The sequence below is a fragment of the Mesoplodon densirostris genome, chromosome 14, assembly GCF_025265405.1.
Source record: "Mesoplodon densirostris isolate mMesDen1 chromosome 14, mMesDen1 primary haplotype, whole genome shotgun sequence".
NCBI lineage: Eukaryota > Metazoa > Chordata > Mammalia > Artiodactyla > Ziphiidae > Mesoplodon > Mesoplodon densirostris.
The window spans coordinates 25,235,608-25,261,142 of NC_082674.1; the positions used below are offsets into that span (position 1 = coordinate 25,235,608).

The 25,535-nt window shown below is 47.4% G+C and overlaps 1 protein-coding gene across 1 annotated transcript; it reads right to left on the minus strand.

Moving 5' to 3' along the window:
- Positions 1-1,313: 1,313 nt before the first annotated feature.
- Positions 1,314-25,055, minus strand: CAPN14 (calpain 14). Its single transcript, XM_060116936.1, is given in 20 exon segments — positions 1,314-1,456; positions 2,700-2,778; positions 3,440-3,508; positions 5,165-5,229; positions 7,976-8,033; positions 9,361-9,401; positions 9,404-9,416; positions 9,919-9,955; positions 11,482-11,687; positions 13,786-13,794; positions 14,312-14,393; positions 15,411-15,572; positions 16,608-16,682; positions 20,130-20,215; positions 21,966-22,028; positions 22,647-22,821; positions 23,202-23,338; positions 23,468-23,595; positions 24,441-24,507; positions 25,038-25,055. Coding segments are annotated over 20 exon segments (1,713 nt in total).
- Between the last annotated feature and the right edge of the window lie 480 nt (positions 25,056-25,535).

Below are 25,535 nucleotides of genomic sequence, written 5' to 3' on the forward strand. Positions count from 1 at the left end.
GTAACCCCTGAGCTAAGCAGTGATTTGAACTCAGTTCTTAGGACTCTGAGGTCCTTGCCTGCCCCCTGCTGACCGTGGTGGAGAGGAAGGGCTTGAACGTCTCATGACCAAGCTTGAAGGCCTTGGCTGATGCCTCAGCCCCTCCGGAGAGGGTCCCGATGCCATGACAGAACTTGCTGGGCCCCTGCCTGCCTGTGCGAACTCGCTCACCGGCTCCCTCACGACAGAGCTAAGCCCCGCCCCTCGGAACCATGGCTGTTTTCCAAACACACCATTCCCTTCCCTGCTTCTGTGTACTTTTTCTCCACACGCAGGACCATCTATCTGGAACCTCACCATTCTCCCTTTACTGTCTTATCTAGTGCCTCTATCCTTTAAGACGGCCAAGCATCACGCCCCAGGAAGCTTCCCGCCGACTCTCTCAGGTTGGCCTGGGTGCCTGTCTTCTGTGTTTCCCCAGCACTCTGTGCATCCCCATCACAGTGCGCCTCAGACCATCTTTCCGTCAGCTGTCACTCCAGTAAACTATGACTCTGTGTCCCCAGTGCCTAGTGTGCTCTCTTTGACACGTCCAAGGCAATCTTTCTGCCTCGCTGCTTCCCTCTTTGCATGCTGCCCATCCAAAGGGGAGATCTGCAGAAAAGAAATCTTCCCAGACGAGAAGGTGATAGCTGCAGACACAGTCCTGAAGAACTGTAGGTGGGTTGAGCATGGGTTGGTCTCAGCCAAACGCCACCCTTGGGCCATATGCAGAGTCCTCACTGAGGGCCAACGAGCGTTCAGCCTTCTCAGGAGTACAGAGTCATCATCAGCCATTGGAATAATGGGGAAGAAAATTATGATCTATTCAGACCCATCTCTGACATTCAGTTAAGGATGCTTCATTTCTCAGTCACCAGGTCCTAGAGCCTGACGCAGGACTTGGGGCCTCCTCCCCCATCACTCCTGGGAAGCCAGACAGGACATTAAGGGAGAGCTTAGCCAGAATGACCACACCATCCCATAGTAAGTATAAATCAACCTGAAATATAATCAACCTTGACTTCCCTTGGTGCCTGTGAATGATGATAACCAAGATGCAGGCTGATTCTATATTCAATTCTCAATGCAATTTTCCCCCATGAATTCAATCTGGTGTGCTTCGCCAGCAGTGTGCAGGTGTGGGGGCCGCCTGGGTAGCAGAGATCCAATAGAGCATAGTCTACATGTTTGCATTTATGGGCCCATTTGTCTGACAGCTTTATGTGGGTGTGATGAACAGTCCCTCTAACTCACATAGGGGGAACCTCTGGGGAAACCACTCCCCAGGCCAGTTACATAAAAATGGTGATGCTGATGCTGGTGATGATGAAGATGAGAATGGTGAAGTTACCAGTGGGGTCAGAGAAAACCCCAGAGCGAAATTCCAGCAAGTTGGCTGCCACTCCCTGTAGCCCTCTCGGATGGCCTTGAGGATCTCCTCAAGGAGCCAGAGGTGGTCAGAGCTGGAGAGAACGTTAGACATCACCCAGCCAGCTCATCTCGCACACAGGGAAGCTGAGGCCCGGAGATGCAACGTGATTCGCTGACAGTCCCACAGGTGGTTACGAGGGGCGCTGTGGCTTCACCTTGGGTCTCAGTCCAGCTCTCTTGCCATGAGAGCACGTTGCTTTCTAGGAGCCTGCTCAAGCTGTGAGCTGCCCTGCGTCAGTTGCCACTCTGATGGCTGTCCTGCTCTCTCAGTGCTGAGTATGTCGCTATGGAAGGATTGGGATCAGGTGTCCTTGGGGATCTGTGCTTGGGTACGGGCTCAGAAGTTCTAACCATTGCCCCTCCACCTGCATCCCACCTTCACACTCAAATATGGGAGTGACTGAGGGTAGATACACATTGAGGGTCCCCATATCTTAGAAGCTTATTCCATAAACTGAACATCTGAGGTCAAGGAAGAAACCCCAGCTTTTATTAGTCTCTTTCTAAGAAGCCCAAACAGAGGATGTGTTAGACAGAAAGGGCAGATGATTCAACTCCAGGCTCCAGTGTCTCCACAACTGGCCCATAGCAGGTGCTCAGTAAATCTGTGCAGCTTGAATGATCAGGCAAGACAACCAGTGTCAGACACAGAGCTGTTTTCTCCTCAGCATATCACCTCATTCATTCAACAAACACTTCCGGGACCTGAATCCTAATAGCCTAAGATCTTCTTTTACACGTTTCATTGTGAATTTTTCAATTATTTAGCCTATTAATTTTATTGTCTCTCCATTCTCCATCCCTGTCCCCTAGGCAACCAGCATGAGGATTTTTTTTATCACGTGGGTTACTGGCCTTGAAGGCAGGAGGCAGTCTGCTTAGTGGTCAAGAGCATCTGCCTTGGAGTCTGGGAGTCCTGGATTTAAGCCCCAGGCAAGTTAACTTCTCTGAGCTTCAATTCCTTCCTCTGTGAAGTGGGGATTATAACAGGGTGTTGGCAAAGATTAAATGCGAGTACACATGTGCCAACCCTCAATAAATGTTAGCTGTGATCATAGTGATAATAATCAATGGTTTAGTTATTCACAGATCCTGGTCTTTGGGCCTCTGAACTCGGGGAGTAACCCTGCTCATTAGAAGACTGCAGGACGCCACACACCCTGCCCAGCACCGCTCACCCCCGCCGCCCCATCCCCTGCCTGGTGTGTACCCTGCAGCATCAGCTCCCCACCCACCTCCGGGCCTACCTGTGTCCCTCATGGCAGCCCGCAGCTGGGCCCAGTTCAGGCATCCTGAACGGTTAGTGTCTTGCTTGTGGAAAACCTCCTGCAAAGAGCCCACACCAAAGGCTAAGGAAGCCAGGCGTTTCCAAGCCCCACCTGAGAGCCCCTCACACCCCAGTGTCAAGGCTGCAGGACTGCTGAGTGTGAGGCTCCACCAGTAGGCCTGGCTGCCTAGACAAGAATAGGGCAGGGGGTCCCTGTCAGGTTCCCACCTCCTCTCCCAGTTCTCCTTAAGGCTTGTGAGAGTGGGCGGTCTTTCTGTTACGGGGGATGGAGAGTCTTGGTACAGGTAAACGTGCCTAATCTGAGCACGCCATCCGAATTTTGAAGGGCTTCCAACCTTATGACTCAGGAGACGGGAGGAGAGTTGTGAGTAATGATTGGAAAAGCAGGAGGGAGCCAATTTATGAAGGACTCTAAATGCCATGCTAAGGAGTGTGAACTCGACTGAAGGCCCTGGGGAATCTCAAAAAATTTTTAATAAGGAAGCAATGTGATCAGATGTCGCTTTAAAAATTCAGAAGACTATTGCAACAGGCTCTCTGAGTTTGGGAGAGAAAGGAGGAAACACTAAAAGGACATTAGGGAAGATTGAGTGAGTGGTTGGGTAGAAAGGGCTGAAAGGGAGAGAGGTACCTTATAGTTTTGCAGAATTGCCATTTCTGCACTGTCCCGTGGGAGGCGTGGTGAACACCTGTTCTTACCTGATAGAGCATCAGCTGCTTCCACGGGTCCCTGAATTCCTGGATACTCACGGTGCCGGACGCATTAAGCTGATAGCAGGGTTAAGGTCAAAGCTGCCAGGGGAGTTTTGTCCACACCTCTGGAGGCAGTAATGGGCCCTCCACACAGCAATGTGCAATCTGGGACACCCCATTCAATGTTAGCTATCCCTAGCTGGCCTCCCTTGACTGCTCGGTCCAGCCCAGGGCTCCCTGGCCCTTACCAGGAAAGGACAGAATGAGCTGGAACACAGCAGCCCTGAGAGGAGAGGATGGTCTGGTGATGCTGATGATGACAGTTACCATTTAGTGAAGCAGGGTATTCTGACATGGCCAATCTGATGTAATTTAAATAAAAAATAGTAACTCTTTTTTTCACTGTTGTCAAAACCAACGCATGATAGGGGTCAGGCACAGGGTGGCTAAGGATGCCTCTTATATTTAGTGATTTTAGGAACAGTTAAAAGCTGGATGGTTAGCCCTGTAGACCACGTCCAAGTACCCCCGCATCCGAGAGACTGGCTCAAAAACACCTTGACACACCACCTCTCTTTGAGCCCCGATGGTGGGCCTAGCACTGAGCTATACACTTGACCTATGGAACTTCATTTTCACCTTGTAGGTGGGGTAGGTACTAGCTCCTCCCGGTTATGGATGAGGAAATGAGGGCTCAGAGAGCATGATCTTGTCCAAGTTCATACAGCTGGTGACAAGGCTGCGACCTGCCCCAATGCCCGCATACCTGACCACCATCCCACACTGCCCGCAGCCTCTGCCAAGTTTCTGCCAACATTCTTTATATTTGCAACCCCTCCCACAGTATCCATTCTATGTGCCTCTCTGTGGTGTGGGTAATTAAACTCCGAATAACTTAAGGCAGAGGGTTTGCTAGAAAAATGACAGTGTTGAGAACGAGGAAAGCTGATTTCGCGACATGTCATGGAACTCCCCAAGCTCTGGTTTCCTGGTCTGTAAATGGGGGCAGCTGCTGCTCCATCACCAAATGGAAAACTCAGGACCCGGAGGCTCTTGTAAAAGCTTCTTGTAACCTGGAGAATTGTTACTAACCGCCACCCTGCAGCTGCCTGTTCCTCGCTATCAGGAAGTAAGCTTATCGTCATTAATAACAAAATTGATCACTTTTCAGTGACAGTTCTGTCCTAAGCGCTTTACGTGGGTTATCTCATTTGTAGTCACATACCAATCTTACAGAATAGGTTTTGTTTTGGGTTTTTTTTTTTTTTTCGGTATTTTGGCTGCCATTTTTTGGGTCTTCGTTGCTGCTCACGGGCTTTCTCTAGTTGTGGCGAGCGGGGGCTACTCTTCGTTGAGGTGCACGGGCTTCTCATCGCGGTGGCTTCTCTTGCTGCGGAGCACGGGTTCTAGGCGCACGGGCTTCAGTAGTTGTGGCGCATGGGCTTAGATGCTCCGTGGCACGTGGGATCTTCCCAGACCAGGGATCAAACCCATGTCCCCTGCATTGGCAGGTGGATTCTTAACCACTGTGCCACCAGGGAAGCCCCAGAATAGGTTTTAATACCATCTCTGTGCTGCACATGAGGACCTGGGGCACAGTGAGACTAAGTGACTAGTCGGAGATCACAGACCTAGTAAGTGCTAGGGTTGGGATTCAACCCCAGGCAGCCTGGCTCCAGGGCAAAGCTCTCAAACAGCAGAATGCATCCTCCCACAAACCCAAAAAGATACATCCAGTAGGGCCAGGATCCCCTGGCAGGCCTCGAGGCTGAAGAGAGGCTGTTCGCTCCTTAGACCTGTGAAGGAACAGAAAGCGTCTGCATGGGGGTGGCCCCAGGACTGCATGGCCCTTTTCTGAACAGGAAGAGGCAGTGCTGTCTAGGCCGGCCATAGGGTCCAATGGCCACCATTTACGTTGGGGCAGGAAGAATAAGAACAGTGAAGACAGAGAGAGAAGGCTTAGAGGGGATTCCTACATCCAAGTAACACAGTAAAACCCTGCAGAGAACATTCTGCTTTTGCTTCACAGTAGGTCAGGTGAACATGGCCCTGTGTATCAGAGGGCTGGGGTGGGGGCAGACAGGACGATAGAGTCACAGGCTCCCCAGTCTGAAAGGGCACCTTTTTCAAGCTCCCACCCAAACTGGGAGACAATCTCAGATGTCCTGACAGATGGCCTGTCAGTCTGGGAGCTCACTTTTTCACATGGCTCCAATAGCTCCAAGTCAGGAGAAATTTGTCATGTTAATTCCAAAGGAAGCTCCTGTAAAACCCACTCACTAGTCCTAGTTCCACCTCCAGAGAAGCATAAACAGGCATTTGTCCCCTCTTCGACCCCTCCCCTCCATTCTAAACATCTAAACATTTCTCCATCGGTTCCCCAGATGATATGGTTTCTAAATCCTCACCTCCCTCTTCTACGCACTATGCTTTGCCAGCGTCTCCCTAAAATGTGGTACCAAGACTGGAATGCACTCCTGCAGCCGCAGGTGGATTAAGCAGAGTACAGTGGGTCTATCACTTCCAAAATTTTCAGTCCGCATTTCCCAAATTAGGTTCCAAGGGAGATGTTTTGCAGAGAAAGGGTTTTGAGTTCAAATACATTTGAAATATTCTGTATCTATGACCCTTGTCTCCATCACCACGTACCTTAGCATGTGATCGGTGTACAGGAGCCAAGGATGAAATTTTGTTTAATGCAGAATTTCCTAAGCACAATTGACCATAGAATCTAACCCATTTTACTTCATGGAACACTTACTAAAACCTCTTGGTTTCTAACATTTCTTGGAACACAATTTCAAAAACACACACTAAATGTTTCCATTAAATACCGCCCGAATTTGGATTAGCTTATTTAGCAGCAACTTGAAACTATTAGCACATGTTAAGCTCAAGGTCAACTAAATTAACCAGATAGCTTTCAAATTAACTGCCACAAAGATGAGGTCTCTTCTGTTAGGAACTTGTGCAACTGATTTTTTATATATTATAAAATGGCAGTTTTTAATTATCACCCTGACTACAGTTCATCTTTTTGGCTTGGGCACAGCTTGTGGTGAACATTCTGAATTTCAATTCTGTTGGCTATTAGATTAATTATTCCTCCCAGTTCTGTGCCATCTGCAGATCTGATAAGCCTGCATGCCATGTCTTCTTCCAAGCCATTGATAAAAGTTGAGGAAGTGTAAGGGGACCAAGGGCAGAATACAGAGACTCTCAACTAAATACCTAAAACGTATAGGCTCTGACCCATAACATAGAACTATCTCTCTGGGTTCACATTTATATAACTCTTGGCATGATGATAAAACTTGTGAATCATATTGCAACTTTCCAACCCACATTTCATATATATTATGGGAGACTTTACCAACTATTTTGCCAAAAGCTATAGTAGCCCTCTCATAGGAATAAATGAAAGCAATGTGTCCATCCATTCTTTCAAAAATCATTTTGCATACTTGTGATTAACGCCTTAAAATTTTTAATGTGCAGAAGCCATCTCTTTTACAATTTTTTTTTGAGGAGGTGTAGGGAGGGGCCGCATCTCATATTGTATAATTTCTAGAGTCTCCCTTTCTGGCTCTTTTATGATACCCAAGTTTGGCTTTGAGAAACCATCTGGAAATTATACAGTTTCTGAGTGTGTTTGGGTTTGAAATCATGGCTTCATGTAAAGGAGAAGCAATCACATATTTCAGGTAGCAAATACCCTTTAAATGTTTGGTTTACTTTTTTCAAAATCATGTTTTTCTCACTCAAAATATACACATAAAATACTTTTATATGGGCTTTCAGCTTTCCTGATGGTTTATCCCAAGCTTCATACAAAGGCATCCACACCGCCCATCTGCAGTTCTCCTATATGATGTGCTCCTTTCTATCAGATTTCCGTGGGCTAATTAATTTAAATATGAGCTCATCAGAGAGCTCCCTGGTAAGCTAGTCGATACTTAATATTTATTTGCCAGGTTGAGAAAATGAATGCCATTCTTCCACATGGACTTTATATGCCAAGAAAGAAATATTCAGCTATTCTTCTCAAATTAGCAAACTAGCAGAAATCTTCATTTTCACTGCCATCTATCTTTACATACTCAACTAAGCAAAAAAAAAAAGAACAATTTTCTAAGCTGCATAAATCCTCTACCTCACGGCTTCCCTGGTGGCGCAGTGGTTGGGGGTCCGCCTGCCGATGCAGAGGACACGGGTTTGTGCCCCCGTCCGGGAGGATCCCACATGCTGCGGAGCAGCTGGGCCTGTGAGCCATGGCCGCTGAGCCTGCGCGTCCGGAGCCTGTGCTCCACAACGGGAGAGGCCACAACAGTGAGAGGCCCGCGTACCGCAAAAAAAAAAAAAAAAAAAAAAAAAAAATTCCTGTACCTCTTTGTCAGACCACACGACCCACCCTGGTATAAGACACAGCTCCTAGGGGGACCAGTGGGCATTCACATGTCCCACCAGGAGAAAGAGAAATAGACCCAGAGTTCAGAAAAGTTGTGACCCCTGAGTCCTACAGGATGACTCTGAAATACTCACCTGACCGGGGCATGTGGTTCAGGATCTTCTGCAGTTGGACTGTATTTATTTCTGGATGCTGGAGCAGAAGCAGAACGGGAGAAGAAAATCATCATTGCTGAAGGCTCGTTAGACGCAGAGGGCCCACAGCTAAAGGGGGATGGGAAAGGCCTCTCCCACATCTGCTCAGGGTGGCATATATGCCATTTCTGGGCAGAATAAGTGACGCCATTTTCCTGCACACAAGGAACATGACTAGACGTATAATTAAATCTGTGGAACATAAGAACTTCTACAACAGTTTAACTGGGTGCCAAGTTCAGAGCACCCCAGCAGGGCAGGACTCTTAAGAGGTAGACTAATAGCAGTGATTCTGAAACTGGGTTCTATAGAGATGCTTTGAAAGTTCAGCAATTGGGTTTCAGTTTTATTATGAATAAACTATCCTTAGCCAAGGGTCCAGATTTCCATTTTAGAGTTCAGAAAAGCAACCCTTTACATGAACATTTAACTTTAGAACATATTAATGCAATATAAGTACCATAAATTTGAACTTATAAAATGGCTATAAGTTATCTGTTCATATTTATCTGTTTTCTATATGTTAGGTTTCTCTGTGAGATTCCATTTGATAAAAAGGACTGCTGCAGAAAATGTTTGGAAGCCCCTGGTATGGAGGAAAACTTTTATAAACAACACACATAAGATTCTGATGTATCCTCTCTGATGACATTAAGCAAAATGCCAGTGGTGAAGATGAGAGAAGACGGGAGGGCAGGCAACTTGTGAATTAAATCAGGAGTGTTACTAACACAGGGAGTTCATGTTCTTCCCGTTGTAATGACGTCACTCAGATGTCAGGCCCAGATTTCTTGCCCTGTTCCTAAATGTATTTCACATTAGGGATGGGGTGGCCTCTTGCTGGTGCTCAAACCTGGGTCAGCCCAAGGAAAGAACTGGAAGGGACCAGGTGGGTAGCCCTCCTCCTCCCCAATGCCTCTTACCAGTTCCACCGCCCCCCAACCCACCCACGGGGTCTTCTCCCTGGGCTGCCCTCCCCCAGACCCCCCCAGGGCTCATCATTGCCAGGCTCCACCCACACCTCCCAACACTGAGTCTCACCTCTGCCATATTCCATTGTCACAGGGATTAAAAATTAAAGTTGTTTTTCCTACAACAAATCAATGTAGCTTCCAAGAACGGATATGCATTTTACAGGAGCCTTCTGGAACCAACAGCTCTACTCATTTGTCTAAAACCTTGAGGGCTTTCATAGAAAGTGGCAGTCTGGGGACTAGGAAGCCTTAAATAACAATTTAGATACAGGGTCAGGCAGATGCAAACCCACCCGCCATGGGATTATAGGCTCCACAGTGTGCCCCGCTACCTCCCTCGGTTCAACTTACCTTTTCAAAGAGTTGGGTAAAGAACTCATCCTGCCCTTCATCTGGTCTACAGTTTCCTATGGGAACAGACACACAGAAGGACGTGGCCATTCCCCTGGACGAATGGACTCTCGTGCACACACTAATGTGCTCACGGCTCCCAGGCCTGTGAAATCTGTGAGTCTGACCCTGAGTGCTGGTTTAAATGTTTTACCATAGCACTCACCCACATCCCTGTTTCTCCAGTCGTCACTGGCTTTGGGGAAGTAGCAAACCGTGAAAGCGGCAGAAGAAACACCAGGTAGAGGGAAACAGAAGCACATGGAGGTGTGACTCATGCATCTGGAGCTCTGGGCCTTCAATGCCAAGCACCTGACCAGAAGCGCAGTTACTTTGGTGCAAAAACAGCAGAACCTGCATACTTCTAGGGCGCGATAGATAACATACTATGTGTGCCATAGAGTAGGGCCTGCAGGATCTGCAGACCTCTTCCCCCGACCCCTGAATGTGAGGGGAGAAGCCCCCCTTCCCGGATCTGTAAACGGTCCCCATCATGTGGAATTCCACCTGACAACTCACCTTAGGGAAGACGACACTTGAATTGCGGCCAATTTCACTGAGGGGGGAGAAGAGACCGAATTACTTCTTGGGGATCATTTTGGGAACGTTTTGACCAATATTCTCCCACCCCTGGGAACTCACCTTCCCAGGTCCTTAGCTGACGCCCCACTTGCCCTTGAAGCGTGCAGTCTGGCACGGGGCTCAGCACACGGCTGTACCTCCCCACGCGCCCTGTGTTCTCACCCCACGGCCTTTGCTCAAGTGGAGGCCTCCACCCCGTGTGCCCTTTCCTTCCCCCACCCTCATCTAACTACTCCCACTCATACGTTCAGAGTCAGTGGTTTCACAAGGCAGTGAGGCCTGGGACCAAGTTAAACTACCTACGCCTGAAATATGATGGAAAAAGAACTGGGTTCTAAGCACTGAAGGGTTGTCATGTCAGAACAATCACAGGCAAAATACAGGCCTACCTCATTTCACTGTGCTCCGCGTTAGTGCATTTTTTTACAGATTGAAGGTTTCTGGCAACCCTGCATCGAGCAAGTCTATGGGCGCCATTTTTCCAACAGCATTGGCTCACTGCCTGTCTCTCTGTCACATTTTGGTAATTCTTGCAATATTTCAAGCGTTTTCATTATTATATTTGTTACTGTGATCTTTGATCAGTGATGTTACTATTGCAAAAAGATTCTAACTCACTGAAGACTCAGACAATGGTTAGCATTTTTAGCAGTCAAGTTTTTTTTTTGTTTTTTTTTTTTTGACCACACAACTCAGCATGCAGGATCTTAGTTCCCCGACCAGGGATCCAACCTGTGCCCCCTGCAGTGGAAGCGCAGAGTCCTAACCACTGGACAGCCAGGAAATTCCCGAGTATTTTTTAATTAAGGTATGCGCATTGTTTTTTTAAGACATAATGCTATTGCACACTTAATAGACGACAATACAGTGTAAGCATAATTTTTATATGCCCTGGAAAACCAAAAAAATCCTGTGACTCTAACACAGTATTTGCTTTATTGCGGTGGTCTGGAACTAAACCTGCCATATCGCCGAGGTAGGCCTGTAATAAGTTTGGCTGGGATGAGTGTATATTGATTCATCTGAGCCTGATGGTTGATACAGCCCCACTCAACTGAACAAACCCTGTGCATCTCTTAGGAATCACCACGTCCTTGAAGCCACCCCTGCTTCCCCCAGGACCATGGAAGTGTGGCTCAGATGCTTCTCCTGGGTGCTCTCCAAACACCCTGGGCAGATAAACGCTTGCCCCAGACACAGCGTAACATAAATAACTGTTCATACGTCCATGTCCTTTCCAGATTTTGAGCCCCTGGAGGGCAGGGGCCAGACCTGTTCTAGCTTTTTCTCTCTACGTCCAGCAGAGTGTCCATTTGTTAGAAGGAGAGCGGGGAGGAAGAAGTGAGGGATGTCTCCGTGCAGACAGCTGCCCTGCTGTCCTGCTCACCTTGTCCCCTGTGTTGGTCACAGAGACCCCCATCCTCCACCATTTTTGCCTCACCCTGCCCCCCTCCCCTGGCCCGAGTGGACCCCAACCTCCGGGAGAGGCCTGGACCTTACTAAAAGATGCGCTTCCTGGAGAAGACTCTGAGGACGAACTCAGACCCCTGGCGGGACTCAGATGTGCAGGGCACAATGACGTATGTCCCAGGCTCCAGCCACAGGTCCCGACTCACTTCCTTCTCTCTGAGAAACGTCTCAGGCCAATTCAGGGGAGCATTTTTCCAGAAGAACTTGGGAGGCAGTCTCCTCTGGTCATCATAGCTCTGTGGGTGGAGGACAGAGAGCAGCAGTTGAGCTGATCACCCAGGGCCTGTGGCCAGGCCTGGGCCCCTTGGCCAGGAGCCAGGACTAAGGTGGCCTCTGATTTGCCAAATCCCACCTGCCCCAGTGGAGGATGAGGAGTGGAGAGAAAACACCAGAACCGTCCAAAGTGGGCACCTTTGCTGGAACCCTACATGAGGTTGAATAGATATGTCGACTGATTTGACTTTGTGTTAAAAACAATATCATACGCAAAATGAGGTGAGGAATGTCACTGTGTCTGCACTTTCCACTTTACAGTTGAGGGTCTGAAGTTTAGACAAGTTAGGTCATCTGCACAAAGTCACCTAGCGGGTAAGAGTCTCAGCCAGGATTGGAATTCAGGGCAGCTGAGCTCCAATGTCCACATTCTTGATACTTCCTGAAGCTGCCTCCATGTATGTGCTACCGTTTCAAGGTTGATTATGACATGAGTATGCCCATAGGTACAGACAGACCACCAGCCATCTCCCTCCATACAGATCAACTGGATATTCCATGTCATCTCAGTGAAAGCAGCCTGATAAAGAAGAAAGAGTACTGGCCAAAGCTCAGAAGACCCAAATCAGAGGTCTGGTTTGTGTTTTGTTTTATCTCTTATTTTTATTCTCTCTTTCTCTCTCCCTCTCTCTTTTATATCCCCCTTTTGCCCTATTTTTTCCTCTTGCTTCCTCTTCCCTTGGCTCTCATGCAGGGCTATGGAGGGAGAGGAGATCCATAAGGGGGATGCACACAGTTGCTGCTAAAGACACTACCCACCACATAAAGACACTTCCCAGATTCCACTTAGGGCTGGGGAAACAAAATGTATCTCTTGGTGATGCATGCTTTCTTTATTGAGACAATGAGAACTAGAAAATCAGCCCTTTGCTGTCTTTGCCCTGGCTGCCAGGAATCTCAGAACTAAATTTTGTAATCAGCTGTAGTAGCTGTTCTAGGTTTAGTGCTCCTGGTAGAATTAACTGCTTCCCTATCCCTCATCTATTTATAACTTTTTTCTCACCTTTTGAATTCTGTAACTGGTTCATAGTTTTGTTCTCTTTATACTTTTTATTGTAGGTTGACCCAATTCTATTTAGGAATAGGCTTGATATAAATAGCTTTTCTTTTTTAATGAAATAGTAGAATTTAATAGAAATTCATGGCATTTTAGATTTGTCTAGATTTACCAATGTCTATTTTGAGATCTGGCATCATTTATACTATTTCCTAGACTTTTTTTTGAATTTTATTTTATTTTTTATACAGCACGTTCTTATTAGTTATCTATTTTATACATATTAGTGTTTATATGTCAATCCCAATCTCCCAATTCATCCCACCACTACTCCTCGACTAAATAACTTTTTCTTTTTAAATGAATAGGCAACTTTAGGAGCACTCAGTATTCCCTTGGGAGGAAAACAAAAAACCCAAACCGACCCAAGACACCCAATGCAAAATGGTTTCTTTACAAAAACCCTTTTACTCGACTCAGTCCAATGTGAGAAAATTAAGTTTTTCCCTCCTGTTTTCTTTGGGAAACAAAGAATAGCTGCCACCCTTCAGAGGCTGGGAGAGCTCAGGCCTTCTTAACTGACCCCTCTAGGCTGCCACTGCAGCTGAAACACAGAGCTGTTGCTGTCCTCTGCCTGTGTTTCTGTTTTGTTTTCCCAGCCTTTGTCCCTTGTCCCCTAGTAGGTGGGCTGCATGGGCTCCTGATGTCCCATCTGTTATAGATCTATTTTATTATGGGCTTCATAACTCAGGCAAGATTGTGATTTATCATTCTTCCTATGTTGTGACAGTCTTCAATATTAGCCCTAAGTATATATGTAGGGATTTAATCGATTCTAAAACTTATTGGTTCTGCATCAGGCTCAGACCTGTCTATGGAGGTATAAGGACTTTGGGGGGGCCTTGGATAAAAAAAGAACAGCAGATGCTCTTTACCTGCACACACAGAGGCAGTTGGCATTATTGCCAGACCGTCCCGTGGCTCCTTACGTAAGGCTGCTTCAGTCTCAGTGAACCCGGGACATCACTCCCTACCAGGGCCGGCCTGGCAAGTGTGCAACTCACCTTGCTCATCTGAAAAACAAAAACGAGAGGCCTCATTAGGCAGTGAATCCAGCTCTTTCACAAGCATGAATTCTAACGGAGGCTGGTATACAAGAAGACTCTACCCAGAGGCCACTTCCCCTCCCATAAGACTTGCTGTTCCAGTCAGTGACATTTTAATCCATCATCAGAAATCCTGGAAAAAGGTGAGGCAAGGTAAGCTTGGCTTTTGGGGAGGGGCAAAGGGAACTAGAATTAACTGTACCAACTGTGTGCCAGGCACAATGATAAGCACTGCTACACGATCTTCTTTTACTCCACCTTTTGCACAAATATCATTGTCCCCATTTTACAGATGTAGAAACTGATGTTCAAATGCAAGAAGGTGGCTTGTTCTAGATCACATATTCCCAAGGATTTACACCCATGGTAGACAGAGAAGGATGTAGGTAGACAGAGATGGATGGTAAGAGGACAGGAAACAGGAAGAAAGGATAAGACTCCACGAGAGGCCCACCTACCCTGAAGAGGTGGAAGCCAATGGCACATTGCAGGGCATCTGGAACCTCCTGCCCTCCTGGGGCCTCCAGACCGACAGCAGGAATTGTGGGTTCCTCCAAAATGTGTCTGGGGCAGAACATAGCCAAGGTGAGACAGGCTCCCCTAGCATCCTGCTTGCCAAACCACAGAGAGGAGCACAGACCCAAGGTGCTGCCCCGGGATTCCCACCCAAGGTCCACCCGGACAGAGCTGGGGTCTCTTTCACCACAGCTCTGTCCCCCTCCCTCCCACCTCTTCCACCTCGGGTTCTTCTATGGACACACAGACCTGAGAGTTACTCTCCACTGTAGCTTTTGCCCAGCATGCTGCCTGGCACAGACTTTGTGTCCTGAAGATGTTCACTGCCTGGGTCAGTGACTGTTAACTAACAGAAGAGAATGTGTCTGTGGTCCCAGGGGAGCAGCATTTTAACGGGGACCAAGCCTTAGCTTATGTGCAGCTTCAGCCTTTGGGGGGACACTGTGGGGGAGATGAAGCCAGAGCCAGGGCCACCCAGGCCCCGCTGAGATCTTACCCCCTTCAAATCTTTCCTACCCAAGAATGGCCCATTGTGGAGAAAGGGTCACAGTCCCCAAACCTCTCCACTTGGAGAATGTATACACGTTCATCTCCTATACCTGATGACTTGGGAATCCTTGATTTTGTTTCTCTACCAAACTCTAGGTAAGGAGGGCCTGATACATACAATATAAAGACTATTTCAATCCAGCCTGTTATGGGGTGGTTACTTCAGCATATCAGTGACCTTATCTTAAAACCACAGAAAGATGTGACCCAACCTTCTACTATGCCTGTGCACCTGTGGCCACCTGGTGCCGATTAGGAAAGGGAATCCTCTGGAAAGATACACCCCCAAGAGGTAGGCAGCATGACTGAGAATTCTGTGCCCTGGTGCAAATTAGGACAAAGGTGCCCCATCTTCCTGGTTCACATAGCCCGGGGCCAGCGCACGCAGCTTGGCCAGCAAAGCCCCCTCACCTTCAGCCAGGGGCCCTGGGCAGCGGCTCTGTCTGCAGCCCCACCTTTGCCTGGAGAAGCTGCCACTTTAGACCCAAGAGCCCCTGGCTCCTGTGCACAGGCTCACCTCGGGTGACTTTGTCGGACCACCAGCCATGGTCCCTTTCTCCCATCTTCCCTCCAGCATGGTGTACGACCACTTCTGGGCCACCTCCTGACTCAGCAGGCCTGGGCTCAGTTTACAGATGACCAGAAGCATGAAATGTGCTTTAAAGTCCTGCAGTGCCATCCTGTGTAGAGGAGAAAGAGATGACATTCAGTCATCAGGACCAGAAGGGAGGCTGCAACTAAGTAACAGGCATCCCAGCCCTCTGCTGGACCCAGGGCCCCATCCTCCACACCCCCATGCAGAGCTGAGCTGGCTTTGGACCCATGAGAGTGGGGCTGGTTGGACCAGTGTGAGGGTCCATCTCGGGCAGGTGGTGCTACCAAGAAACCCCACCCTGTGGCTGGAAGCAGCCTCCAACAATGGCTGCCTGAGAGCAATGTTCTTGGGCTGCTGATGGTGGTGATAAAGTGGAATTGGGGCATTCATAGCTAGTCAATTGATTTATACATGTCCAATAAGAATTGCACAAATCAGTTCCTCATCATCAATTGATAAAAATCTTTGCCCCAATTGGCTAACGTTGTGCCCCAAGGCGTGTTGTCTGAACCAGCTCAGTTTACTATCTGTAAACAGAAAGAACAGTATTTGCAGGACTCTTGAGTTCAATGACCACTTACTTCAAGAGCGAAAGGGCCACAGCAGTCTGAAAAGGATGGGTACAGGGAGAAGAGGGACAGCGTGGGAGTTAATAGTAAGGGTGAAAAGTGGAAGGAACGGGGAAGAGGTGGGTCTCAAGTCAGACACCCAGAAGCAGCATCAGGGTGTCTGGTGGCCTTTCATAAAAAGGGGCGAGAGGCTTTGGGGTGGGTGGGGGTAGTACTGCTTTGCTGTGGAGGGCACAGGTGCGGTGGCTTATAGTTGGCAAGAAACAGAAGTCGGAGAGGAGGCAGTGGCCACACCCACCCTCTGCTTTGAGCACCCGCTGAGCTCCATGCCAGGGGTCTCTGCTCTCATCACAGAGACTGTGACTGTTTGATTGCCCTGCTAGGCCATGAGCCCCTAAAGGGTCTTCTTGATCTCTGTATAAGAGATCTTGTCTCTTGATCTCTCTTGATCTCATGTATGCCTGGCATACATGAGGCACCCTGTAAACGTTTGCTGGATGGATGTCCTAATGTAAGCCAGCGCACGTGCCCCAAGTCTCTGAGTCAAATACCAGAATTCTCCATCATCATCTTTCCTCAGCAGCAGAATCTTCTCCTTGGGCCTCAGTAGCTCCCACATACTTGAGCTGAAAACAGAAAAGAAATGTTTTCATGGGGAAGGAAAGGATTGAGAGGGACATGCAAGAAATTCTTCAGTAAATGCTCTATAGTGTTGCTATTTATTCTCATCTTCATACTGCTTGCAGACAATTACATCTCACATCCTCTATTATGAAAGCAACGTGTGACATTAATTCATCACTTACTCTGAGCCAAGTTCTGGGCCAGGCTCTTGACATATTTTACTTCATTTAAGGCTAACAGCAACTTTACAAAGTAGGGATTTTTATTGCCATTTTAGAGATTAGGAAACTGAGGTCAAAAGAGATTAGGTCACTTGCTTGAAGTCACAAAGTTATTAAATGTCAGAACTAGCATTGGAACCTATGTTGCTATTGGTTTTTTTTCCATAGCCCATCATTTTGGACTTCTGTTTCTGGCTACAAAGGAGTAAGGCTTTCATGTACCACTTCCCCACGATAAACAACTAAAAATGGGACAAAATACAAGAAACAACTGTTCTTGGACATTAGACAGCAGGCAGCACAGAATTGTGACCCCAAGAGGAGGGAGACAAATAAAGTGAGCCCTAACGTTGCCTAGACTCCTGCCTGAAACTAATTCCCTGGACAGTGATTCAGGGAAGTGGACCCAAAAAGAGCCTAGCAGCCTTGCTGAGTGGAAGAGACAGAGTCTGAAGTTCAGGGAGACAAGACAGCTAGAATTTGCTGGGGAAAGTGCCCAAGAGGAGGGGGCTACTTAAACAAGGACCTCCGGAGAACTTCACAGGTGTTCCCTTGAGTCTTTGGCTAAAATAAAATCTGTCCATACATAAAATGAAATCCCACAAGACTGGACTATACACAGAACAATTTCCAGAGCTGACACCAGGCTGGAAATCATTTGAATTCCCACCAGCCAGAGTCAAAAGACCTTACAGTATACATGGGGTCTTTAGTAGAGAATTCAAAGGGTCTACACCTTAGTAGTGGGGTCAAATTAGGCCCCAACTAAAAGCTTTCCTAGATCTGTCCTAAAAGAAAACTTCAAAGTATCAAAATAATCCCTAAGCAACTAAATCTACAATGTCCAGTATCTAATAAAAAATTACTGTGTATATGAAGAAGCAGAAAATGTGATCCACTATCAAATCAATATCAAAAAAACCCAAACAACCCACTCCAAAAATGGGCAGAAGACCTAAATAGACATTTCTCCAAAGAAGATATACAGATTGCCAACAAACACATGAAAGGATGTTTAACATCACTAACCATTAGAGAAATGCAAATCAAAACTACAATTAGGTTACCACCTCACACCGGTCAGAATGGCCATCATCAAAAAATCTACAAACAATAAATGCTGGAGAGGGTGTGGAGAAAAGGGAACCCCCTTGCACTGTTGGTGGGAATGTAAATTGATACAGCCACTATGGAGAATAGTATGGAGGTTCCTTAAAAAACTAAAAATAGAACTACCATATGACCCAGCAATCCCACTACTGGGCATATACCCTGAGAAAACCATAAGTCACTAAGAGTCATGTACCACAATGTTCATTGCAGCACTATTTACAATAGCCAGGACATGGAAGCAACCTAAGTGTCCATCGACAGATGAATGGATAAAGAAGATGTGGCACATATATACAATGGAATATTACTCAGCCATAAAAAGAAACGAAATTGAGTTATTTGTAGTGAGGTGGATGGACTTAAGAGTCTGTCATACAGAGTGAAGTAAGTCAGAAAGAGAAAAACAAATACCATATGCTAACACATATATGTGGAATCTAAAAAAAAGAATGGTTCTGAAGAACTTAGGGGCAGGACAGGAATAAAGACGCAGACGTAGAGAATGGACTTGAGGTTATGGGGAGGGGGAAGGGTAAGCTGGGACGAAGTGAGAGAGTGGCATTGACATATATACACTTCCAAATGTAAAACAGATAGCTAGTGGGAAGCAGCCACATAGCACAGGGAGATCAGCTCGGTGCTCTGTGACCACCTAGAGGGGTGGGTCAGGGAGGGTGGGAGGGAGACGCAAGAGGGAGGAGATATGGGGATATATGTATATGTATCAAGAAGGAGGAGATATGGGGATATATGTATATGTATAGCTGATTCACTTTTTAATAAAGCAGAAACTAACACACCATTGTAAAGCAATTATACTCCAATAAAGATGTTTAAAAAAAAAAAAGAAAAGAAAGAAAATGTGATCCATGACCACAAGTAAAAACAGACCTAGAAATAAGAGAGATATGATGGAATTAGCAGATAAGGACATTAAAACACTCAATATAAATGTGCTTCTGGGCTTCCCTGTGGCGCAGTGGTTGAGAGTCCGCCTGCCAATACAGGTGACTTGGGTTTGTGCCCCGGTCCAGGAGGATCCCGCATGCCACAGAGCAGCTGGGCCCATGAGCCATGGCCGCTGAGCCTGCAAGTCCGGAGCCTGTGCTCCGCAATGGGAGAGGCCACAGCAGTGAGAGGCCCGCATACCGCAAAATAAATAAATAAATAAATAAAAAATAAATGTGCTTCATGTTCTCAAGGATGTAAAGGGAACTATGGACATGATGAAGAGAAAAGTGAAAGATATTCTCAAATGGTATCTCTAGTATTAAAAAATATAATATCTAAAATGAAAACTACTCTGGATGAGACTAATAGCAGATTAGACACTATGGAATAAAGCCCATCATTTTATTTAATCCTCATCACACCTCTGGCTCAAGGAAATTAGAAGTTTGCCTAAGATCACACAGCTACCAAAGTTAACTTCATCTGTCATTTTTCTCAAAGGCAAGCACTTGTTTTCCTAAACAAACCACTACCAAAAATATTATGATGCTATATTTCTACAACACTTTAAAATTTATATAAATCGGGCTTCCCTGGTGGCACAGTGGTCAAGAATCCGCCTGCCAATGCAGGGGACGCGGGTTTGAGCCCTGGTCCAGGAAGATCCCACATGCCCAACTAAGCCAGTGCGCCACTGAGTCTGCACTCTAGAGCCCACATGCCACAACTACGGAAGCCTGCGCGCCTAGAGCCTGTGCTTCGCAACAAGAGAAGCCACCACAACGAGAAGCCCAAGCACTGCAACGGAGAGTAGCCTCCACTTGCTGCAACTAGAGAAAGCCCAAGCGCAGCAACGAAGACCCAACGTAGCCCCCCCCCAAAAATTTATATAAATCTTTGGATGCCATTTTTCCATATAGACCCAGTCCCTCTGACAATTCTATTTATTAATGTATAATAAATAGAGTGTAGTACATTCTATCAGGAGTAATATTCCACTTATTTTTCTGAGCCTTCATTTTTTCATCTGTAAAAATGATTAAGTGATAATGCATATGTGAAAATGTCAAAAGCACGCATTTGAATTTGTGTGCCAAAGGCAGCCTCCTTTGCAGCCTTTACCTACCCCATCCTCACCCCTCCCAGCCAGTCTCAGAAGTTCACCTGTCACTCCAGTCTCCTTTCCATTCCACTCTTCCCCAGGGGTTCCGCAGCTTGACTAGGTATGCAGGTCCATGTTTGGAGGTCACCTGTATAAAATGAGAACCAGTCCAGGTGGCTGGGCTGAGTGCCAATAGCAAATGTTGCAGATATCTGGGTGAGATTCATGCCTGCAGATGAGACCTTGAAATGAACGATCAAAGGCCCTGGGGGTTGGTAAGAGGAGAAAATGGCTCTGCTGCTCACTAGCTGTGAGACCTAAGGCAAGTTACTTAACCTCTCTGTGTCCTTTTCCTGATCTGTAAAAGGAAGCCAATAGTCACATCTACAGCAGTGGGTTGAATGGGTGCCCTCCTCCAAAGATACGTTTACCTAGAATCTATCAATGTGATCCTATTTGTAAAAAGGGTCTTTGCAGGTGTAATTAAGTTAAGGATCTTGGGACAAAATCACCCTGGATTAGGGTGGGTCCTAAATCCAATGACAAGTGTCCTTACAAAAGAAGAGAAGGGGAAAGACACAGAGGAGAAGGGCATGTGAAGATGTAGGCAAAGACCGGAGCTATGCATTCCAAGCTGGGGAATGCTGGGAGCCACCCTAAGCCAGAATAGGCACGAAGGATTCTCCCCTACAGCTATTGGAGTGAGTGCGGTATTAAGGACACATTGATTTCAGACTTCTGGCTTTAAAAAACACTGTGAAAAATAAATTTCTCTTGTGGCAATTTGTTATGGAAGCCCTAGGACACTAATACACCTACTCATAGGACTGTTGTGAGGATTGAGTTAACATTGGTAAAGCAGTTAGGACAGTATTTATCACATATCAAGTGCTAAATTTTGTGAAATACATTTGTTAAATAAATATAAAATCATAAACATAAATATTTTTAAATATAAATTTTGTTATCTCAATATGAAAACAAAAGTTCTTGACACACACAAACATGACTGATGGAGATCTAAGAGAAAGAAGAAGTCAGGTGCGAATGGAGTTGAAAAAGTGTGAAACAGAGTTAAAGGGAATTGGAGGACTTTGGGGAAGTCACACTCTCTAGAGGATAGCAGAGGTTCTTTAAGATTCAACCTGCTGATTCCTTATCTCTGTGCTTTGCTCCTGCTCTCCCTCCACCAGGAAGGCCCTTCTCTCCTCACGCAAATCTACCCATCTTTCAGGGGCCAACTCCATGTTACCTCCTCTATAAAGTCTTTTCTGATTTCCCTCCAACCCTACCAGGTAAGTGTCTTCTCTCCTACCTCTAAACCCCTAAAGCCTGTCACCATTGCTTTCTTCTTTCAGTTTCTACTTTGCTTCCCTATCCATTTCAAATATGGTTTGCCTCCATACTTGGCTGTAAGCTCTTTGTAGGCAGGGTCCCCGTCTGGTTCATCTTTCTCTCAATGTTTAGTAGAGCTCAAAAGATGGATAGCATCAGAAGGAAACTGGGAGATTGTGGGAAAAGGAGCATGTGGGAAAGAAGCAGGAATTTGGAGGGAAAACCCAGGTAGAAAAGCTATCAATGGCAGCCTAGAGCGAAGTGAAGCTCAAAGAAGGGTTGTGAGGCACAGCAGGGCCAGATGGCTGATTGGCTGGGACTGTCAAGAGAGGGTGGGATGGTGCAATGGAGGTGACAAAGGCTGGACCCACCACTTCACACCAGAGAAGCAGCACGGAGGTCCGGGGAGCCTACTACCTGCTTTGGCAGGCCTACCAGAAAAACTCACCGCCTAGACTGGGCACAGACACCAACGTTCATCAAGATGAGGTGAGGCCTCGGTGAGAAGGCCCCGGAGAGAAGGGAGAGGTTGAAGGGAGACCGAGGGGCTGGGTTCCACCCACCTTCTTGATCCCTGCGAGCGTATAGGCATGGCCTTGCAGCAGCCCGTTCTTCAGCACTCTCTCCTTCTGCAGAGACAGAGAGCTCCTGTCAGCGCTCTGTTGTGTACAGCTAACTTGGGAGTTGGGGGGATTTATTGGCTGGAGCCAGGGTTTACGGGGAGGGGGTAGGAGAGACCCATGCTGTGCTTTCTTACAGTTTTCAAAGCTCTTCAGCACCTGCAGTCTCATTTGAGCCTTTCAAGAAGTCAGGGTGCCACTCCGCAGTGATTAGCACCCCACCTTCTCGAGGGCAGCACAGACTCAGAGCTGCTAAGTCATGTGAGGTGACATGACGGTCGTTAGCAGAGGCAGGGCTGAACTGAGGGCTTCCTACTCCACTTCTGGGTTCTTATTTGTTATGAAATTAGACAGTGACAGCTAGCGGTGCTGGTAAGTAAATGGCCTTGCATGTGGTTGACACTCAAGAATTGTTAGCTCCCTTCTCTGAACACCATCTGTGTTCTACGGTGTTCTCGCCTGCCCCAGGGGCTCAGCTCTGCTGTTCTAGTTTGAACATTAGGACCCTGGGTGTGGGAGTTGGTGGAGTCCAGGGGCCCACACTAGGTGAGGGCAGCAGCTGGTGGACGAAGGGGATGGGAGCCGGGGAGGAGGCCATCCTGCCAGGGCGCAGCCCAGTCTCACCCCTGAGTGGGTCTGACAGCCAATCGGGGTTCTGTTGTAGATGGCTCAGGTTAGGATGTCCCAGAGGTTGCCAGGGGCTTCTACCAGGTTGATGGTCATTGTCACCCCTCCAGTGAAGTCCACAAGGGCTTCAGATACCTGTCCACGCTGCAAGTCTTCATAGGAGACAGAGAGCCTGCCCAGGGAAGGCATAAGCATGGGATAAGGGAAGGGTGTTTATGCTGTAGCCTGGGATGGTCCAAACAAGTCTAGAGAATCCCCCGCTTGGTTATTCCCTGGTCATGTGTCTGCTATTCCTTCTTTCCATCCTAGGGGCAAAAAAAGAAAATATATACTCAGAGTTTCTAACCCTATTAAACAACTCCAGCCATTAGGGAAAGGTCAGACTCTTGAAAGCATGTTCCGACAGAGTGACTTCTATATTTGCTCAGATGCGCCTCATCTCTCACTTGAGAAACTTTACTGCTTCTTCCTCATGTCCTCCCTCAACACTGATGAGAGGGAGACAGAGGCAGAGGAGGTGGGAAGGGCTGGGAAGGAAAGGGGTTGTCTTACTTAGCATAGGCCTTTTCCAGAAGAGCTCCCCAGAACAAGATCCTGTAGGTAGAAGAGACAAAGACCAGCTGGCCAGCCTCACTCACAGGCAGTCGGCCATCTACCACCACTGGAACCCACTTCCCAAAGTGCCAGAACTGGAAGGACAGAGTGCCTGCTGGTGAGTGAAGACTGCCATGGAGGTTAGTCAGCCCAGGGAGCAAAGACATGACTCTTCCAGAACCCTCTTTCCTATGGCCTCCTCCAGGCTGGGGCACCAGGAGGACACTCCCCCAGAACTGGAAGATGCCAGCATACTTCTCAGTGAAACTCTGATTCAGGGGAATGACACGACTCAGGATGTCCTGGTGCAAAGTCAGAGCTTGCAAAGCCGCCAAGAACCAGCAGTCGCCTAAGCCAGATAGCACACAGTATCCACATGAATCTGTTGGACATGTGTGCACAGACCACAGTGTCTGCATGGATGTACTGTACAGGCCTGCTCATACAACAAGGGTCCACATGAATCTACTGAGGACTCATTGCAAGCAAGAAATGTCTGGTGCCAATTGCTATCCTCTCTGGGCTTGTAGCCTAGTTTAGGAGAAGGGAATTCTATATCGGGGAGGAAGATGGTGAGTGAGCAGAATAGAGGATGGGGAACATTGTCTGGAATCCAGACTTGACACCAAGAACTGAACCATATTCCTGGGCCAGCTTTTAGCTTCCCCGTGCCCCAATGTCAGGAACTTGGACCCAAACACAACCAAACTTTTCTAAGGCCTGCTTCTGTAACTGATTTATATTCTTCTGAGAAAGCCTCAACCCTTCTGGACTCCATTTCTCTGTCTGTGAAATGGGTATCACTACACGTGTGCCTTCCCTCATGGCCAAGGGTTTTTCTGTTCCTCTAAAAACAAAGTTGGGTTGAGGATAGATCTGCTTGGATTCTGGGGTATCTAGTGACTGGTGTGCCAAGAAGGACTCATTACAGGGACTAAGGCACATTTTCCAAAGATGAAACTTAGACCTGTAAACTGGTAGCAAGGATGCTTGTTAGGCAAGGTGTGGCATTCCCACGCATCCTCAGGGGATGTGATCACTTTCTCATCAAAGGACAACACGTCAAGGTCGAGTTCAGGGTGGCCATTTCCCCTGTTGGGCTCTCTCAATCCCCCTCCTCCCCACTCAGCTCTGCCTTGTCTGGGCTGGGCTGGCTAGTGCCAGTTGTGTGTCTCAGGGGCTGTGCAGACTTTCCTCCCAGTCCCTGGCACAGATCCAGCCTTTTGGCCTTGGCAGAATAGAAGTGGGGATTGCTGTGCAGCTCCTGTAGGAACAAACAGAAATGTCCTTCTGAGCGAGAACAAAGAAGCTCCTGGAGCTACAAGGACCACAGTTTCCCATATCCTCAAACTGGACTTCTGGGGACATAAATATAGAACATATGTGAAATCAGGGCTGTTCCAGAAAATCAGGCTTACAGATTCTGCCCACAGTATTTCTCATTCCTTCTTGCAGCTCATGTTAAGTGAGAGTCCTGGAGAACCCCGTGTAGATATTGAGAAGTAGTACTTGTATCACGAATGCCTTTTCTTGGAGCATCTGTGAAAAATGGAAGCGCCTCTCTTAGGGGGCGTCCTCTTTTTTCCTAGAGATCTTCCCATTCTCCTTATTCTCCCCCTACTCTTCCTTCCCACTCCCAACCCCCAGTCTAACGGCCTCTTTGGCTTCCATGCTGAGATGCAGGCTTGCGGGGGCAGGGGGAGTGGGGGGCGGTCTCTGCTCCACAGCAGACCCTAAGCCCTCCGTCTTTGCATGCGCACCCTCCCCTCAAGGTCAGGTGTGTGACAGACTCACCACATCAGCAGTTCCCATGATTTTCTGGGAGAAGGAGAACCTTGGCTGTCATCTAGTTTAGGAGGCTCACTTGGGAATTTCACACACAGTAGGGACTTAGAAAGTCGGGCGCTACAGGCTCTGATGGTAACGGCTGAATAGGGAACAGAAAAGGGGGAGAATCTGTAGCACAGACTGAGTGAGCTGGATTGCCTTTGAACACACTAAGCAGTTGCCTTTTAAAGGACTTGTTGATGTGTTTTATGAAGAGAAGAACACTTGTAAAGTGATTAATAGCTTCTTCAGGATGAGGCCACACACACACATACCTTATCTTTAAAGAAGTATTCCTAAGTCACCTTCAGGAGAGTCTAGACCCAGATGCAGCCCGCTGGGAGTTCTTGTGTGTCTTCTGTGGAAGAAATTGGCTCATTCCCATATTGCCACAGCTCTCTACACAGGGCCACATGGGTCTCGGTCATATGTGGAAATGCACTTTAACTATTATAAGTGAGCAAT